The 19,373-nt window shown below is 33.9% G+C and overlaps 1 protein-coding gene across 9 annotated transcripts in view; it reads right to left on the reverse strand.

Annotated features, from left to right (window-relative positions):
- Window positions 1-1,604: 1,604 nt before the first annotated feature.
- The window catches only part of WDPCP (WD repeat containing planar cell polarity effector), a 426,161-nt gene continuing 408,392 nt past the window's right edge, over window positions 1,605-19,373 (reverse strand). For 8 of the 9 annotated variants that reach the window (XM_077915604.1, XM_077915602.1, XM_077915603.1 and 5 more), the window contains 2 exons: window positions 13,110-13,138; window positions 1,605-2,501 (listed from right to left, as the gene is read on the reverse strand). In XM_077915604.1, the coding sequence (XP_077771730.1) occupies window positions 2,451-2,501; window positions 13,110-13,138 (80 nt within the window). In that variant the 3' untranslated portion in view covers window positions 1,605-2,450. Of the gene's footprint in view, window positions 2,502-11,066; window positions 11,567-13,109; window positions 13,139-19,373 lie in introns of those variants that run through there. The other variant, XM_077915599.1, reaches the window with a different exon arrangement.

Consider the following 19,373-nt stretch of genomic DNA (forward strand, 5'->3'; position numbering starts at 1 on the left):
AAAGGTTCAACTTCATTGTTTGGCATGTGGATATCCAGTTTTCCCAGCACCATTTGTTGAAGACTGTTCTTTGAATAGTCATAGTATTCTTATGGAAAATCATTTGATTATATATATAAGGGTATATTTCTGGGCTTACCATTCCATTGATCTGTGTGTCTATCTTTATATATTTTAAATAATATAATTAATATAGTTTTAGAATATAATATTACTTGCAAATTTAATAATTCTTATGTTTACTATTATATAGATAGTAAGAAAAAAGGAAAATATTAGTTTGGATTATTTGGCTTTTTAATGAACCAAAACCATTAGGAGATAGTTATTGCAAATGCAGTTTATTTTAGTAAAAGGCAGTGTCATAGGCAATATGAATTATTGTGGAAATTACTTGAGATCTGAGAATTTTGAAGAATAGTCAAAAAAGCTCACAGATCTATTCCTGAAGGAGAAACTGAACCTCTCAGTGCACAGGTGCTACCTAGCTGTTCTTGTCTATGCCAGTGTTCTCACTTTAGAGCTGTAGTGGTAGCTCATTCGTAGTCCTTTCAGTTTGTTGCTGAGCAGGAATATTAATGTATTGGAATAATTAATTAGCAAACTTCCCAGGTTCACAGTGTTTGGAAAACACAACATTTATAGATGGACGTAGTCAAGTATCTCTTGTATAATATAGTCTTACTACCATCTACACTTGGTTTTCTATATATTTGAGGTAATTTTTCCAGAGGCATGTGAAGTGGGGAAAATGGGTAATTTATCTAAGAATTAAACTTATTTAGTTTTCATTTAGGTAACTGGCAAACTTACTATCATTATCATTATTTAGGACAAAATAGTTTTATTTATATGTATATTTAATCTTGCTGCTTCATTTACATTTTTAATTTTTTGCATAGACTATATCTATTTAGCATAGACTGTGTCTACTCACATAAGACCTAGAAATAAAACTGAACTTTTCTACCAGTCTCTCACGTCGTTGTGGAAGACAGTGGTGAAATGAATAAAAGGATATGGTAGGATCAGGAAATGTGGTTTGTATTTTTGGTTAATGACTATTTACTAGAAAATCTGGAGAAAGTGTTAGAATCTTGACAGAACCATATCTTTCTCAATAAATTTTTTCTTTAAAAACATTGGTTAACTTTTGATTACTGTGATAAAGGACAGGAATAGTAAAATGAAAATTTGCTGGTAACTCTACATCTCTTTTTAGTATGGCTCAGATACTATGTATTACTACATCTTTTCCAGAGCAGTAGCAAACTGAAAAATCTAATTTGAGTTTTACTTCCTTTCTTCGTCATACCGTCTGGTAGAGGTACAGATGAATAGGAAGCAGAGAGAAAAATCTGAAGTATAAAAGCCTTCAATCTAATTAACTTTTAACTATAATGTTTAAATATATAATTTACCTCATGTATGACATTTGAAAAAGATGTTGATTATTATAGACATTTAATGTTGTAAAATACATGCTATCTGCTAATGAATGGGTGTCAAGAACTGTGAAGGGTTTGAGAGTTTTACTGTACTTGTAAGCTAACAAGTTACGAAGTTAACAGTTTCATGCTGGTAGGAGACATGAGACTCCAGAGTCAGAAACAAAAGACAGTTTATTACTCATAGTAATAACAGCTGGAGTGTCAATTTTTGGTGGGGGGCATTGATTTCCAAGCACATTGCCACAGGGTGATATAAAGAGGGTCTGAGGATACCTGCACACTCAGTGGGCTATGTAAAAGATAGGAACTCTGAGCTCAGGGAGCTTTAAATCTTTTCAAGTGGGTGGGAAGTCTGACTGGCTTGGTCAGGGGAGCATGCAACTCTTGATCTTGGGGTAGTAAGTTTGAGCCCCACATTGGACATAGAGATTACTTACCAATAAAATCTTAACAAAAAAGAAAACAAAGCTTTTCAATTGGCAGTAAGCATGCCTGACTTGTGCTTCAGAGGGAGATGGTATCTGGCTCCAAGGGGCATTGTTTGCCTCATGGCAAAAATTCAAGAGACCCATAGAAAATTATCTCCCAACAATGGGTCTGAGTGGAAATTTTTGCTTAATAATTATCTTATTCATAATGCAAATTAATAATGTAAACAAGATCACAAGAAATGTTTAAAATACTTGAGAGAACCAAGTTTAAATATTTTACTTTTTAAGCGCTTAATAATGTACAATTTAAGAAACTTCCAAAATTTTACATTATTGAAAATAAATTAAGGACTTTTACTTAGGTTCACTGCTGTTACACTACATGTTTTTGAAAGTAATAAAAGTTTACTGTGGGAATACTTTGAGTTTAAAACTCTTAAATAACTCATACTGTCTTTCCTCTTTTTAATCTGTATAGGGAGATTTTAATCTGTATCATGCCATGAAAAAGTTTAGATGTGAAAAATAGAGGTTTTTTTTTTTAAGTAAAAAGAAAGTTTCTTATTGTTTACACCAAGCCAAAGTGAACCATTCTGAGAGAACCACCATCTCCAATTTCCTGAAAGTAAACAAATAAAAACAATTAAAATCATGTTGAAGTAGAGAACAAACAATAATTAACTATCGTTAATATTTTAATTTAAATATCATAAAATATTGAAACAAAATAAAATAGTTTAAAATGCACTCAAATATATTGAAACAAATAGTTTAAAATGCACTCAAATATATGTCCATAAGAACTGTGTATTTATCTTACTGTTAAAATATTGATACAGTGCTAATAAAATTCAGCAAAGACAAATAACATATGAAGCATAAAAGGCAAAGAAGGGAAGGGTAGGATGTTAATTGAAATTTGGGAGTATGTGAAGGCTCCTGCAATGAAAAGTTGCAAACTGTGGATCGTCATTTGTGGTTCTATTACCTATTTGATTTTATAACAGTGTCTGTTCTCAAAAGTCTGATGTAGCATGTATTTCTTCATTTTGGTGTTTTACTGAGTATTTTTAAGTGGCTCTTGAGGTATATTTCATAGAAAAGATCATGGTTTTCTAAGCCCTTCATAAAATTTTATGAAGTTCCAAAGAGATGCAAAGACTTCATTCATTTCCCATTTTTTACTTTCTTTCACCCTCTTGCCTCCAACCCCATTAAGTATAGATAATTTTATGATAGGATTCTGAAAGTTGGAAGATGTTTAAACATAATACCTGAGGTGAATGATATTATTTGAAAAACAGTATAGTGGGGACATTTTTGAAAGTTTGGAGATAATCTACTTAGAGTTAGAAGGTAAAGGAGATTGTGATTAGTACTTAAACTAACATAATTGGAGTCATTTATGAGTGTAAAGTTATTCCTTATTTATATTTGAAAGTTCCTTTTAGTAAGAGGAGCTTTTCAGAAATTTGTCATTTCTAGAAGAAAACAGGTATGGGGTTGGCAAGTAAGGGAAGCATGTATGTATGCATGTGTCTGTTGATTCTGATGTACACAAAATTAAAAAAAAAAAAAAAAACCTAACCTGGAAAAACAGGTAACAAGAGAATGAGTAATTTAATATTGCCTGAGGCTTGTGTGTGTGTGCTGGCAAGTTCAGGGGTTTTAGGTAGCTTTGAATTTTAAAACAAAAAAATGTTGAAAGCACCGCATTTTAAAAAACATAAGTTCCAATTCTTGGCTTATAAACTACTGTATCAAAAGTCTATATCCTACATCAGTAGAATGGTCATCAAAATACCTGGATTTAGCTTTTGGTCTTGTTCACTAATTGGCAGAGATCCTAGGTAAATTACTTCATTTTCCTAATATCCAGTTATAATTGTTGCTGGAAGGCCAGATTTTGCATACTTGAAGTATCTGGTTCAGCCATATTCTTGATGTATATATAGCATCTTATGTTAAGAATTACATTTTAAAAAGTAGGAATCTCAGAATTAACTTCTCAAGAATCTCCCAGGACTTAAAAAAATCTTTTCCTTTGAAGGGGTTTCCTTAAAAAAATCATCCTATTTTTAAAAGACTTACTTCAGGGCATTTCCAGGATTTCCAAGATAATGTGTTCCATGCTAAATAACATTGACTTGTACTTATTTAACTTAGAGGAATATTTTGATGATTAATGAAATAATGTATTTTTGTATACTCAGTTATTTAATTAGTATTTAAAATAAAGTATATTCATTAAATGGAATTTGGAACACAGAAAAGTAAAAATTTACCCTTATTCCCACCAGTCACATAAAACTGTGGTTTAATATGTGTTTGCTTCCAGTTTCTTTTTTTCCCCAAGTTTTGTTTTTTTAAACGTAGCTGAAATCATATTTTTTATGTACATACATGTATATATGTACACAATTCTATATATTTTAGAGGGCTTTGCTCACTGTGAACACTTTTTTCAATGTTTCCACAGTCTTTGTTTTTAATGGTTAAATGTTTTAATCTATTAAATACTATAGCTTTACTAAACTGTTCCTTATTTTTTGGTTAAATTTATGTTGTTCCCAATTTCTTCTTTTTTTTAATAAACAACTCAGTGGTAGACATGACTTTTTTTTGTGGTAGACATTATTTGGCATGAAATTTTTTCTTTCTGTGTTTAGGATTATTTCCTTGGATAGAGTTGCAGAAATAGAATTATTGGAACAAAGCTTTGAACTTTTAGGTCTCTAGATAAACACTGTAGAAGTGGAAGCTTTGCTTTGTTTCTTTCCTAGTTTGAGAGGAGGTGATTTTGTTTGGTAATAGGAAATACCGTTTCGATGGAGGATGATCTTCATCTTATTATGCGGAAATTGTGCTCACCCTTGACTGAATGGCTACATGTTAATTCTCGTAATAACTTACCGCAATGCAAGGGTTTTCCCCAGACCCTCATTTGATTTCAACATCTAGTTGTGTGCATTTTTCTAAGTCACACCCTATTGCTGTTACCTAATCCTAAGTGATCGCAGGCCACTGTTTTTAAATGTACATAGACTTCTATAAGCAAATTCTGTAAACAAGTGAAGCTTTGCTTTGATACAAACTGGATTTTTGGCCTGTTCCTCACTTAATTAATATAGACCTTCTTTTAAATACTAAGTGATCATCTCATTATTTTACATAAGGTTTCCCCTCACGGTCTCTTTCAACATTTCTGATTTGGTTCAACAGTAATTAAATCCCAGAAGTATACTATTTTAGAGACAGAAAAAAGTTTCCTAATTTGCAGTCCTTTCATTTTACAGATAAGGAAACCAAGGCTCATATATGTTATGTGTTTTATCCAGAATTACTCAGTTAGTGGAAGAACTGAGATTAGAATTTAGTTTTTATTTCTCTGTGAAGTGCTTTTTTTCACTACAGATTTTTAATGTAGTGACAGGGAACGTGTGTTCCACAGGCTACTTTATGATCAACTCCTATCATTGCCTTTTCCTATCCTTTAAGGCTCTTGTTTACAGCCATGCTAGAAGCCCACTTCTGTGTGACAGGATATATTCTTTTTTCCTCTTTTTTTAAAAAAATTATTTATTTATTTTAGAGAGAGTGCACATGTGGTGGGGGGCAGAGGGAAAGAATCTTTAAGCAGACTCCCGGCTGAGCATGGACCCCTCCCCCGCTACTCCCCACCTGGGGCTCCATCCCACTACACAGGAGATCATGACCTGAGGCAAAACCAAGTCAGAGGCTTAACTGACTTGAGCCAATGCAGATGTCCCCAGGACATGCTTTCTTGAGCAAGTTGTCCAGTTACTCAAGTTTCACTATTGACTGTTAACTCTGCTTCTTGCATATTTGGTATCATATAGGGCTTTCTTTCTTTCAAGATTTTATTTATTTGAGAGAGTAAGAGAGAGCACAAGCAGGGGAAGGGGCAGAGGGGGAGGGAGAATCAGACTCTCTGCTGAGCCCCAATGTGGGGCTCCTTCCCAGGACCCCAAGATCATGACCCAAACTGAAGGCAGATGCTTAACCGACTGAGTCACCCAGGTGCCCCATGGATTTCTTTTTAATCAGTATTTCAGAATTGTGCTTGATGCTCTTTCTATAAAATGAAATTTTAAATTAACTATAATCTAGCGGTTGTCAAAGGTTGGCTTGAGGCTTCTGATACTTAAGAGACACAGGTTAATAGATAAACTAATTATCTAATTTTCCAACTTGCTCTGTTAAGTAAACCATCAGAAAGGAATGTACTTGAAACATGTCCTCTCACCTTTCCACAGAACTGCCTTCACTGAGTTGTGATTCAGTATAATTTCAGCCTTTACAGAAGGCTTATAATGAAAACGTCTATGTGAATAGGATCTCTTTTTCAAAACGCTACTTGAAGACCTGTTTAGTTTTCTATCACAAGCATTCTTGAGTGAGTCCAGTGCTAGGAAAATATTTCCATCCAGTTGAATTTACTATTTCCATACTTTGAACAAACAAGTCAGTAAAGACAATAATAATGAATGGTGTTTTGTAGTTTATAAAATGCTTTCACATTACTTAATTTGACATAGCAGTGCTGTAATATTATTGGATATAACTATTCCCATTTTGCAGTTTAGGAAATAGGTACAAAGAGGTTGTGGCACTGAGGATGTAGTGGAACAAAACTAGAACTGAGGTAGTTTGTTTATTCTGCATTCTTTCTTTTTAAAAAAGTTATTTAAATTCAGTATAGTTAATGTATATTATTGGTTTTGGGTGTAGAATTTAGTGATTTGTTAGTTATATATAATACCCAGTGCTCATCACATCACATGCCCTCCTTAATGCCCATCATTCACTTCCCCCATCCTCCCCTTTCCCCTCCAGCGACCCTAAGTTTGTTTCACATTCTTTGTTTTACCATGAGGTGTCCCAGAGTAGATCTATCTCCCTTTTTTGACTTAGTCTCCCCAAATTCAGAGCTAAACTCTGTTTTCATTTGTATGTAACAGCCCAGATATTCAAAAACATCTCTTATTTTGCAAGTTTGAATTGATTTTTGCTTTGTGTAATTGTATTTTAGATATTACATGTAAAATAATTTTGTGAACTCTGCCTCAAATCTTTAAGAAAGCAGATAGGTCTACTAAAGATAAGATAAATTGACTTTGTCTATGAAGAATTGATAACTGTATTATGGCTGTGTTGGTACTTTTGTTTTCTACCTAATAGTTTATCTAACTCTCCTCTTTAGGTAATATGTTGATACGCTTAAAAACATAAAAAAAATTATCCTTCGGAGGAAAGAAGGATGAGAATAGCACTTATCCTATCTCAACAAATATTTGAAAATGTTGTTATCCATCAAGTAGATTAATCAACTTCATGATGAGCACAAAAATTGCTCCTTTTATCACACTTTTAGAAATTACATACTTAAATATATTATATGTAATAATTATATAAGGTGCTCTTTATTAATGAGGATGATTGTCAATATGTAAGTATGTTGATGTATATATGTATGTATATTATATGTAAATATATGTATAACATAAATATACATGTAAGTATATGAGTATATGAATATATGTATGTATATATATTTATATTACATATAAATGTATATGTAAATGTGTGTATATATATTCTCAATATTTACATATTGACAATATAGAGACACACACAGATACACTCAATGTTCTATCTGTACTGCTGCTGTCTTCTGGCTGGGATCAACCTTCCTGAATGATAGAAGGGCCAAAAGAGCAATATAAACAGCAGATTGGTATATCTGTCATAATTCTACATTAAAAGAATGAGTTTCTGGCATTTCTAAGATTTTTTCCAGACAGTATGCCAGTGAATAGTACAGGCCAGACAATATAGGTATATGACTACGTGATTTATTACCTATTTGTCTATGACTAAAGTCAGTGGTAGGGAACAAGAGGTATGCTCTATACCTATAAATGTATTCCAACATGCAAACCCAAGTTTAACTTCTTTCAAATTTATCTATTAAAGTTTAATGGAGAACTCAGATTCTTTTCTTCAGCTTTTGTCAGTACAAATCCTTCCCAGGATCCAGGATTTGGCTTCCAGGAGCCCGCTAGACCTCTAGTGGTTTTATTTATTTCTTTCTTTATTTTTATTGTGGTGAAATATACATAATGTAAATTTTGCCATTTTACCTATCCGCGAATTTTCTGATTTGTTTTTTTCTTCACTATGGTTGATTCTTAACTATATCTTGGTTAAGATCTGTTTAAATGTGTTTCTAAAAATAGTTCTGGAGAATCTTCCAAAAGGTACCATATCAGAGAACAATCTATTAAATTGCAGGACATCTCAGGTTATTAAGATAATTGTGAAGATGGTCTATAAACTTTAAAAGTGAGGAGGAGTTACACAATTGTGGAATTGCCTTCCTTTTGCAAAGTACAAATTGTCAACACTTTTTGTTTTCAGGAAGATTAATATAATTACTCTTCAGATGGTAGTTACTTCAAATTAAGTTATGGGACATAATTCCCTTTTCAGGTTTTCCACAAAAGAGAATGTGAACAAGGAAGTCTGAAGAATAAACTTTTCTTGAGAAGTTGTAAATAGGCACTATTACTATATTATCTGAGAAAATTGTAGCTATTGTAGTAACAAAGGTTTTGACAGCATGCTAATTCAAAATATCAGAGAACTTTATACCCTGGATCCCTCTATATATTACCCAGTAGATTCTACCCACAGAATTTTCTTTTTTTTTTTCAAAGATTTTATTTATTTATTCATGAGACACAGAGAGAGAGAGAGGCAGAGACACAGGCAGCGGGAGAAGCAGGCTCCATGCACGGAGCCCGATGTGGGAATCGATCCCGGGTCCCCAGGATCACACCCTGGGCCAAAGGCAGCACTAAACCACTGAGCCACCAGGGCTGCCCTACCCACAAAATTTTCTTAGAATTGAAGTCCATATTCTCATGAGGCCTAAAGCTAAGTAATGGTTAAAATAAGCAGGGATTTAAAATAGTGCCATTCTTTCCTTTAACCAGAAAATAGCTTTAGGCCTGAGCAGAATATGAACTTTAAGAAAAGTGTTTGGGTAAAAGTCCCCTGGTGATGGATGGAGACGGATTGATAGATAAATATAGATAGATATTATATTCAAATTATTATAGATTGTTATTTCTTTTTAAGATTTTATTTATTTATTAGAGAGAGAGAGAGCACAAGCATGAGGGAGAGGCAGAGGCAAGAGGGAGAAGCAGACTCCCTGATAAGCAGGGAGCCTAATGCAGACCTCGATCCCAGGACCCTGGGATCATGACTTGAGCCAAAGGCAGACGCTTAACGAATTGAGCCAACCAGGCACCCTGTTGTTTTTTATTTAAAGATTTACTTACTTACATCTTTATTTATGAGAGAACGCACACACAAGCAGGGGCCAGGGTAGAGGGAGAGGGAGAGAATCTCAAGCAGACTCTGCTGAGCACAGAGCCTGATGTGGGGCTTGATTTCACTACCCTGAGATCGTGATCGTTAACAGGCTGAGCCACCCAGGTGTACCTATATGTTATTTTTAACACAGAGACACCCTAATATAATGGAATACTTAATATCTGTGCATTTCATTATATGTATATTTGGGGACAGGGGAATATTGTAAACAAATATTAAACTGTAGTTAATGCTGTGCATGCTAAAGTGGCTTAAAGGGGTGAAGACACTTACTTTGAAGTGTATCAGAATACAAGATGGATTGATAGAAGGATTGGTTGGTGGACAGATACATGATAAAGCAATTACTACAGAACAATAACTGTAGAATCTAGGTAGTGGTTATGTGGTTATGTTTACTATACAATTCTTACAACTTTTTTCTATATTTGAAATTTTGCATAGGAAAAGTTAGAAAAAATAGTGTTACGGTATTTAAGTCTACAGAGCTCTAGTTTGGTACAATGAACAATTATTGACACCTACAGTATACCAAAGTGATGTAACAGGTGTTAGAGTTATATAATAGTGAAATGACTCATGCACTCTGGGTGGCGTGTAACAGGAAATGAAATTGGAGAGGAAGGCATATTAGGTAACAGAGAGTTTTATATACCATAATACGGAGCTTGGACTTTATCCTGTGGTGTTTTAGGCATGGGAATGTTACGTAGATCACTCTCACAGCTTTGTGGAGACAAGATTTGAGGTGGTGGTGGCAGTGGTGGGGCTAGACTAAAGATGAGGATATTAATTAGGAATAGTATACCCGGCACAGATGATTAAAACCTGAATTATAGTGGGGCTAGATTCTAGAAATATTTAGGAGCAGTAATCAATAGAACTTGACAATTAGTTTTATTAAGTGTGAGTAGGTTATAGGGAATCAAGAGTGACAAATACCGTATAAGAGAATGGGCAGGTTTGGGTTTAGAGGGTAAGACAATGAGTTTGGTTTTGGATATGTTATGTTTCAGGTATGTTAAAGTAACCATAGATGAAATCACTCATGCGAAACCCCACATGAGCAAAGCAGAACTTAACTAAGTTTCTATGCCTGGCCCTCCCAGAAAAGAAAGGCTTAGGTCAACTAGTTAGTGCTTGCCTGCTTAGCACAAGTTACCTAACCCTGCACCAAAACTTCCCTTTGCTCCATAAAAGTAACTCTGCTTTAACCTATTAGCAAATGCCCAGTATAACATCCTTGTTCCTGTTGCCTTTGTACTATAAATCTCTTTTGCCTTGGGGCACCTGGGTGGTTCAGTCAGTTGAACATCCCACTCTTGATTTTCACTCAGGTCATGATCTCATGGGTCATGGGACTGAGCCCCAGCTCAGGCTCTGCACTCATCAGGAAGGCTGCTTGAAGATTCTTTCCCTCTTGCCCTTCTCCCTACTCATGCTCACCCACTCTCTCTCTAAAATAAAATAATTAATTGAAAAAAATATCTTGCTTTGTACACTTTTTTGGACTTCCTTCCTGTCTACCAGATTGGATGCTTCTTGATTCATGAATCATTTGACTAAAAGCTTACTAGGTCAGTAAATTGTGAAAATTTTCTTTTAACAGATGTTATTTAGTCAAAGCGATATTCATTCATTCATTCATTTGTATTTAGCAGAATTTGATAAATACTGACTACAGAATTCCATACCTGCTACTAATAAGATGGTGAGCAAAAGGGACACAAGTATTGGCTTTAAGAACCTTAGAGTGTAGTAAGAGAGACAAACCCGAAGGTATAATAAAAAGTGACATTTATGGTGGTAGGAGAAGCACAGGATGATATGAAACTTCTCAGAAGGAACAACTAACAGTCTGGCAAATGGTTCTGCAGGAACAGGTTATATCAGTGTGAAAGTTGGGATGGAGTCTGGGCTGGATACAGCAATTATGTCTCTCTGTTACTAATTCCTGAGAGTTGATAAACAAATGTCAATATTATAGAATTGTTTAAGAAAAGGCTAAAAGCTGGTAAGTCATAGAAGGAGATAGAAAGAGCAAGGTAGAAAAATTAATTGAGTGTTGTGTAATGGACGATGAATGTCAAGATTAAGAGCATAGTCAGTAGTAGTGTTAGCATAGAAAGCTCTGATGAATTAAATCGTAATAATTGGTTTGGCAATTTGGAGGTCACTGGTGACTAAATGGAAGCAGTTTCAGTTAACTGGTATTTAGTTAAAAGAAAGGGCCAAGACTTCTAGCATCAGACAAAAGAGCTGCAAGACAAAACACAAAGAGATGAAATAAAACTTTTTATCTTAATTTTGAATTAATAAGAAACATCAGTTAAAACTTTTTTTCTTTTAAAAAATTTGTATTTGTATCCACTGAAAAAGTCTTAAAGCTGTAAAACCCTGGAGAAAATAGTAGAAATGGAGAAATAGTAAGTTCCAAATCTAAAGCAGGAAATGTATGAGTCTGGGACATCTTGCATCATAAAAGTAAAGCTGCCAAAGACTAATTGGGCCATATCAAAAGGACAAAGGAAGCAACACTGAAGGGAGACAATTGGCACATCAAAACCAATAATGACTTCCAAGGGATTGAAACACATCAAGTAGCTAAAAATCCATGAGTTCTTAGATTTTAATCTCTCTTTTTTATTGGGTATGCGGAGGTTGTTGGGCTACCAATTTATTACTTTAAACCAGGGGTCAGAAAACTGTGGCCTATGCCCCAAATCTGTTCCACTCCCAATTGTAAGGCTACAAGCCAAGAAGAGTCTCAGAATGAATCAGTTACTATGGTAATCCACTATGAACTTTTAATAAAATTAGGAGACTTTCTCTGACTCACACCTCACCTTTTTGAAATTGGTATAATAGGTCATTGATATTTCCTCAAAATGAACTTAGATATGTTAATAGCAGAATAAGGAGAAGGATCCCACATGATTACTTATAAAAATTATACATAAAAATAATGAAAGTGAATTGAATAACTTTGTCATTATTATAAACCTTTTATTTTTAAACTTTTAATTATGGTGCAATCTTGGCATTTGCAACCATGTGGATGAAGCTAGAGTGTATTATGCAAAGTGAAATAAGTCAGAGAGAGACAAATACCATATGATCTCACTCATATGTAGAATTTAAAGCAGAAAACAGATGAACATAAGGGAAGGGGGTAAAGAAAAAAAAGGAGAGAGGGAAACAAGCCATGAGAAACTCTTAACGATAGAGAACAAACTGAGGGTTGATGGGGGGAGGTGAGTGGGAGATGGGCTAGATGGATGATGGGTATTAACAAGGGCACTTGGGATGAGCACTGGGTGTTGAATGTAAGTGATGAATTCTACTCCATAAACGAATATTGCACTGTATGTTGACTAAGTGAAATTTAAATAAAAACAAATAAACTTTAAATTTTGGGTAGTTTCAAACATATACAGAGTAGAGAGGATAGTATATGTAAACTGCTATTTTACCAGTCACCCACCTTCATCAAATATCAACTCTTTGTAACTTTAATCCATGTATATCTCTCCGACTTTTCTCCCCACTGTATTATTTTGAAGCAAAATCTACATATATAATTTAATTTGTACATGTTCCATTATATAGTTTTACTTTTCAAAAATAACTATTTTAATATTATAGTCTTGAAATATTGAAAAGCTGAATAGTTAATTAGGAGATTTTGCAGTTAATGTTTACCAGTAGGCATCTTTTTCTGCGTTCAAAATAATCACATATAGTATACTTTTCTATTGGAATTTAATTGTCTAATAATAAACAGTAAAAGGAAGTGTTTTACCTGTTCTTCGCAGTCTTCTCTCATTTCTCCTTTAAAAATAAAATATGACAACATTAATTATCTAATTATCTTCAATTTAATAAAGGTCCTTAATGAGAATTGTTAACAGAACCTTTTAAGATATCCTTGGTAGAAAGAGAGGAACTTAAAATAATCCTAATTTAAACAAACTGAAATACTGAAAATTCAAGAGATAGCAGTAGCCAACACTCAAAAAGTATGAAAGTACCAGTGATTCTCATACATACTTTTAGGACTAATATCTGCACTGAAGTCAAATTAGTAGACTGTGCCTACATTGTTCCTTCTGTTCTGATACCTTAAAACTTACATGGCAAGTAAGTTTCATCTAAGTGCCAATTCTGGTTGATTAGTGGTGGTTACCTAGAGAACTGTGTTGAGAAGTTTCATGAGGCCTTTTTTTTTTTCCTCAGTGGGAAAGAATATTGTATTTGATTATTGCTCTCATAGCGGCGATATACCTGCTGGCTCTGGTATAGTATATGAAATGATGCTTTTAAAAGAAACATCTTTGCTTAAATTTAAATGCCATTAGGCCAAGAGGAAAGTTATGATAGTGCTATAGTCTAATTTCTCATTATTGATAGATATTAGGTAGACATTAATTTGCACATTCTCACCCTTGAAACAAGTAATATTGTATATATAATTGGTATTTATAATTATCAGCTATGTTTCTTTTATAGCACTTAGTGCATACATGCATAAACCACTCATTTGGCATTATGCTTATGTTAACTTATTATTTATTTCCTTTATTTAGTCTGCCTTCCCAAGTAGACTATGTTTTCTAAAGCTCAGCAGCAGCATCTTACCGTATTCCTCCCTGTAGTCCTAGCATCAAGAAATGCCTTGATGATGATTGTATTTCTATAAAAATATATTTGACTTGTCTGACATTAACTTAAAATTACTTGCTATTTTGAGATATTTTTATGTAGACTGGGATGTCTGGTTTATATAGTTCAAAATTAGCTAGTTAGCTATATGACTAGCTATATATAGTAATATATATATATATACCTACGTAGTTCAAAAATTGCATAACACTTCTAATATGATATGGAATCATGCTGTGAAATCTGGATTGTAATGCTTTCATAGGACATCTTAATTTCTTAAAAGAATAGATGGCTGATTCCTTTAGGTAGGTAAAAGTTTAGGGGCACCTGAGTGGCTCAGTGGTTGAGCATCTACCTTTGGCTCAGGTCGTGATCCTGGAGACCCAGGGTCAGGTCCCACATCGGGCTCCCTGCGTGGAGCCTGCTTCTCCCTCTGCCTATGTCTCTGCCTCTCTGTGTTTCTCATGAATAAATAAATAAAATCTTTAAAAAAAGTTTAAATCCTACAGTAAGATGGTTATTCTCTTAAAAATCTCTAGGAGTGTAAAAATTCTAATAGTCTCTCTCAGAAACTTGTTCAACATTCTCTCTTCCCAGTAGTCAACAAATATTATGACTAAACAAAACTAAAAACCAAAAAACCCTATCCTGCTTTAATTTGTTTTTTAATCTTCCTTAGACCTTAAAAACAGCCCAGGGTACTTTGTGTAGTTTTAAATAGAAATCGTTGTCTATACTCTCGATATTTTTTAAGCTAAACATTTCAAAAATTGAACACTAAATTTCACCATGCTAGTCATTATCCATCTTCCTTGAATCCCTGCCAATTTTTTCATGTAAATAAAATGAACTTCCATGGCAGAAGGGTTAAGATCTAAAATCTAGATTCTAGATGGACGTCTAAAGAGATTGGTGTAATGAAGTGATTGCTTCTGAGTCTGTTATGTTACAGTCTTTTAAATATATATCACTGCTGTTTATTTTTCTCATAAAAGCCAGTAGTTACTGCTTCATTTAGTTTCTTGTCAACTCTAAGAGTCCCCATCTCTTAACTATATTTGTCTTAGTCACGATGGGGGGCCCCATTATGTAAAGGGCCAGACAGTAAATATTTCAGGCTTTGCAGGCCAAGAGGCAAAACTGAAGATATTATGTAAGTATTTATAAATCAAGAGAGAAAAGTTCTATAAGTTTTTAGTGATAAAATTAAAATTATAATTGAGTATTTTGTGTGATATACACCTAATGGGAATGTGGTGATATCATTTAATTGGGGTTCAAAGTTAGTGTTATCTCTTAACAAACTCAACTCCAAATGTTCTGTTAATACTAATCTCTGTTGATATTTTGCATATTTCACCTTTGAAAATGCCCTTTCCAACAGGTAAGTACTACCAGATACTGATACCACCTATCAGCAGCACTGTATTTTGTAGAATTCTGTTCGATTCTTCTCTCGATGTTTGCCTTTTGGCATGTCATTACATTGCAGATTAATCATTTCCAATTGCTGGTTCCAGGAACCTCCCCAATTACACAGTTGATAGATTTTGAAATATGGAAATTTCCTTTGCATTTGTATTTAGGTCTGAAAAATGCTCCTGGAATTAGGGAGACCACTTGTTCTGATATTCTGGGACTAAGTGGTTTCCCCGGATTTGGGACTCAAAGTGCTAAAATTGGGACAGTTGTTTACCCTTATTAGAACTTAGTTTGAGATCAGAAAATATATCTACTTCAGATTTGTGTGGGAATACAGATCTCATTTCTTTTTTTTTAAACTCTTGACAACCCAACTTGACATTACTTTGTAATTCAAACAATGTTAATATCTCTACTTCAGTAAAAATTTCATGTATTGTAACTTTTGCCTTAAAATTTTAGGTTTAGTTTGAGAAACATGATCAAATTCGAAACAAAAGCTGATTTCAAAAAGCCATTCAATTTGGTAATAGTGGTCAGTGATGGTTCTTTCTCATCCAGAAAAGCTTCAGTCTCAGAGTTTAGCTAAAAAAAGTCACTGCTTTAACAACTAAGTTTTTGAACTTCTGCATAGAAGGGCAAGTCAGGATATTCACTTTCTATTTTTGACAAAAATTCACAAAAATTGAAAGTAGTAAAACTCACAGGCATGAAGGAAGTTCACCTTTGACACTATTGGTTCAGTAATATATGATACATTTAAATATTTTTGGCAAGGTAACTGTTAAACATTTAAAAATTTTAAATTAATTTGATTTTAAAGAATAGATTTAAACACCTTCACTTTTTTAAACACCTTTTTACAAGCTTTGTAAATTTGTCTTTTTTCCTTCCACATATATTATCATTATCAGTTGTAACACATCTCAGCCAATTCCACTTTAGCTTATGCTGAATTAGAGGTTTCTCAACTTTGAAAATATTCTTGCCTGAAATTGTTTTACACAGACTGTTCATAGAGGCTAATTCTTTCGTTACTTCAAACTTGGCTCTGACTCCTCAACTTTAAAAAAAAAGAAACAACTGAACAATAGACGTCTGTCGATCACAGAAAACCACTTGAAATCATCTTCCTTTGTCTTAAAAAAAATAAACTATTAATGTTGCTCCCAGTGTCCTCAACTTTTTGAGCAAATGTATGTATTTGCCCAATGGCCAACAGTTTTAAGTATATTTTCTCTGGATACATTTCTTTATCTCATTCATTCATTCATTCATTCATTCATGAGAGTCAGAGAGAGAGGCAGAGACTTAGGCAGAGGGAGAAGCAGGCTCTCTGCTGGGAAGCCTGATGCGGGACTCAATCCCAGGACCTGGGGATCACAATCTGAGCTGAAAGAAGGTGCTCAAACACTGAGCCACCCAGGTGCCCCATTTCTTCATCTTCTATACTCAAACATGATTTAATTAACTCACCATCAGTAAATGGCTTTTCTTGCTTGACTAACACATGAGCCACTCAGAACCTTACTTTGGTCATACCTCATGTTTATTTTCTGTTAGTGAAGAAATTCTCCTATGATAAGACCTCCTCTGTAAATTTTCTACTTTTTCTCAAAACTGTTGCTTGCCCGTGGGCAGGGGATACTATGATGAGTCCTTTGGTAATATTGCTGTACATTGGATTCTTTTGAGGATAATAATAATGTCCTTGCATTATAAACACAATGCTTGGCTTTCTAATTCAGTAACAAAAATCACACTCTACTGTGCCTGAAAAGTAGGACATTTTAAGTCTGATTTTCTTTCCTTATTTTGATATGTTGGGTATGAACTGGTAATAAAAATAAAATAAAAAGCTGTGGTATGGCAATTTGTGTGGCACTTGAAATGCGGTGCATCTGTAATCATGTCACTGCAATTTGCATTGTGCCAAACAGCCAGGTAAAGTGCTCTTCAGTTCTGACATTGTAGCATGAAAACAGCTATAAACAACATGGAAAAGGATGAGCATGGCTGTGCTCCAATAAAGCTTTATTTGCAGACAGTGAAATTGAATTTCATATAATTTTCATGTGTCACAAAATATTGTTCTTTTGACTTATTCCAAACCATTTAAAAATGTAAAAACCATTCAGTTGTGGGCTCTACAAAAACAAGTGGCAGGGGGGCCTCGGTGGTTCACTCAGTTAAGCACCTGCCTTTGGCTCAGGTCATGATCCCATGACCAGGGTCCTAGATGAAGCCCTGTGTTGGGCTCAGGGGCCAACGGGGAGTCTACTTCATCCTCTCCCTCTCCTGTCTCTCCCACCACTTGCGTGCTCTCCCTCTCTGCTCTCTCTCTCTCTCTCAAATAAATAAACTCTTAAAAAAAACAAAAAACAAGTGGCATATGGGCTGTACTTTGTGGATCTCTAGTCTAGATAGCCTTTTTTCAAACTATGGTACTATTACTTTTATTTTTTAACATTGATATCTATCAATTTTCCCTTTTTCTTATCACTTTAAAATTTATTTCTACTCAAATAAAAAAACCCTGAGTAATAGCTATTCTTTAAATGGAAGATAACTAACTTTAGCATAGCACCTAAAATACTTAGCAGAAAGCCTGGTACATTGTAAATGCTCAATGACTGTTTGCTTTACTACTGACACTCTTACTGAGATTGTCCCCTAATAATGGTAGAGAGATTAAGATTTTAAAAAAATACACATACACATACAAAACACTTTCTAGCTTGTTTTGGAATCCAGGACACAATCATGAGTCTTTTAAAATTGGGGTATGAAGGTTATAATTTAACTATATATAGACTGTGATAGAAATAAACTAAATTAATAAGATGAGAATTGCTTTGCAGAAAAGACTTGCTGATTGTATCCTGGTCTGATTAGTTTTATAAGAAAGATGCTAAATTATTGGAGAAGTTCTTTCAGTATCTGATCAAGAAAATTATCAGTGTTAAGCTGACCCCTGTGATGTTTTTTTTTTTAAAAGAAATACTTGTGATCATTAGCCATTGTTTTAAATCCCTTACAGTGCCTATCCATTAAGTCTTTCTGACTTGAACACATCCAATATTTCTGTTATTTCATCACAAATTTATTATATGAGCTTCCTCCCTAAGTTTAATGGGCATTATTCTTAGACTAGTATTACTCAGAGTATGGGATGAAGACTAATAACTGATCTGCAGACTATTTATTGTTGATCTGTTAACTTTATTAATTGTGATAGAAAAAAATTAGAAGCAATTATAAACTTTTATGACCGTTTGACAGGATAATTTTGTGTTTGTTTAACAAAATTTGGCTATTTTTATTTTTAAAATTTTACTACATTTTAAAAAGCTGATGTAATTGATATATAACATTATATTAGTTTTAGGTGTACAACAAAATGATTTGCTATATTGTGAAACGATCACCACAGTATGTCTAGTTAATTTCTATCACCAGTTACAATTATTTTTCCTGTGATGAGAACGTTTCATATGCATTCTCTTAACACCTTTCAGAAACACAATATGGTATTATTGACTATAGTCATCATGCTGTACATTATATCCTCATGACTTTTATAAATGGAAATTTCTACTTTTTGATCACCTTCACTTATATCTCCCACCACCCCCATCTCTGGTAAACATTGATCTCTTTTCTGTTTGTAGGAGTTTGGTTTTTTTTGTTTTTTGTTTTTTGAGATTCCACATATGAGTGAGATCATACGGTATCTGTCTTTCTCTGACTTATTTTACTTAGTATAATTACCTCAAGGTCCATCTATGTTGTCAAAAATGACAGGATTTCCTTGATTTTTATGGCTGAATAATATTCCCTTGTGTATTTATACCATATTTTATTTATTCAACCATTGACAGACGGTTAGGTTGTTTCCATGTCTTGGCTATTGTGAATAATGCCACAATGCACATGGGAGTGCAGATACTTTTTCAAGTTAGTGCTTTTGTTTGCTTTG

The sequence above is a fragment of the Canis aureus genome, chromosome 11 (assembly GCF_053574225.1).
Source record: "Canis aureus isolate CA01 chromosome 11, VMU_Caureus_v.1.0, whole genome shotgun sequence".
NCBI lineage: Eukaryota > Metazoa > Chordata > Mammalia > Carnivora > Canidae > Canis > Canis aureus.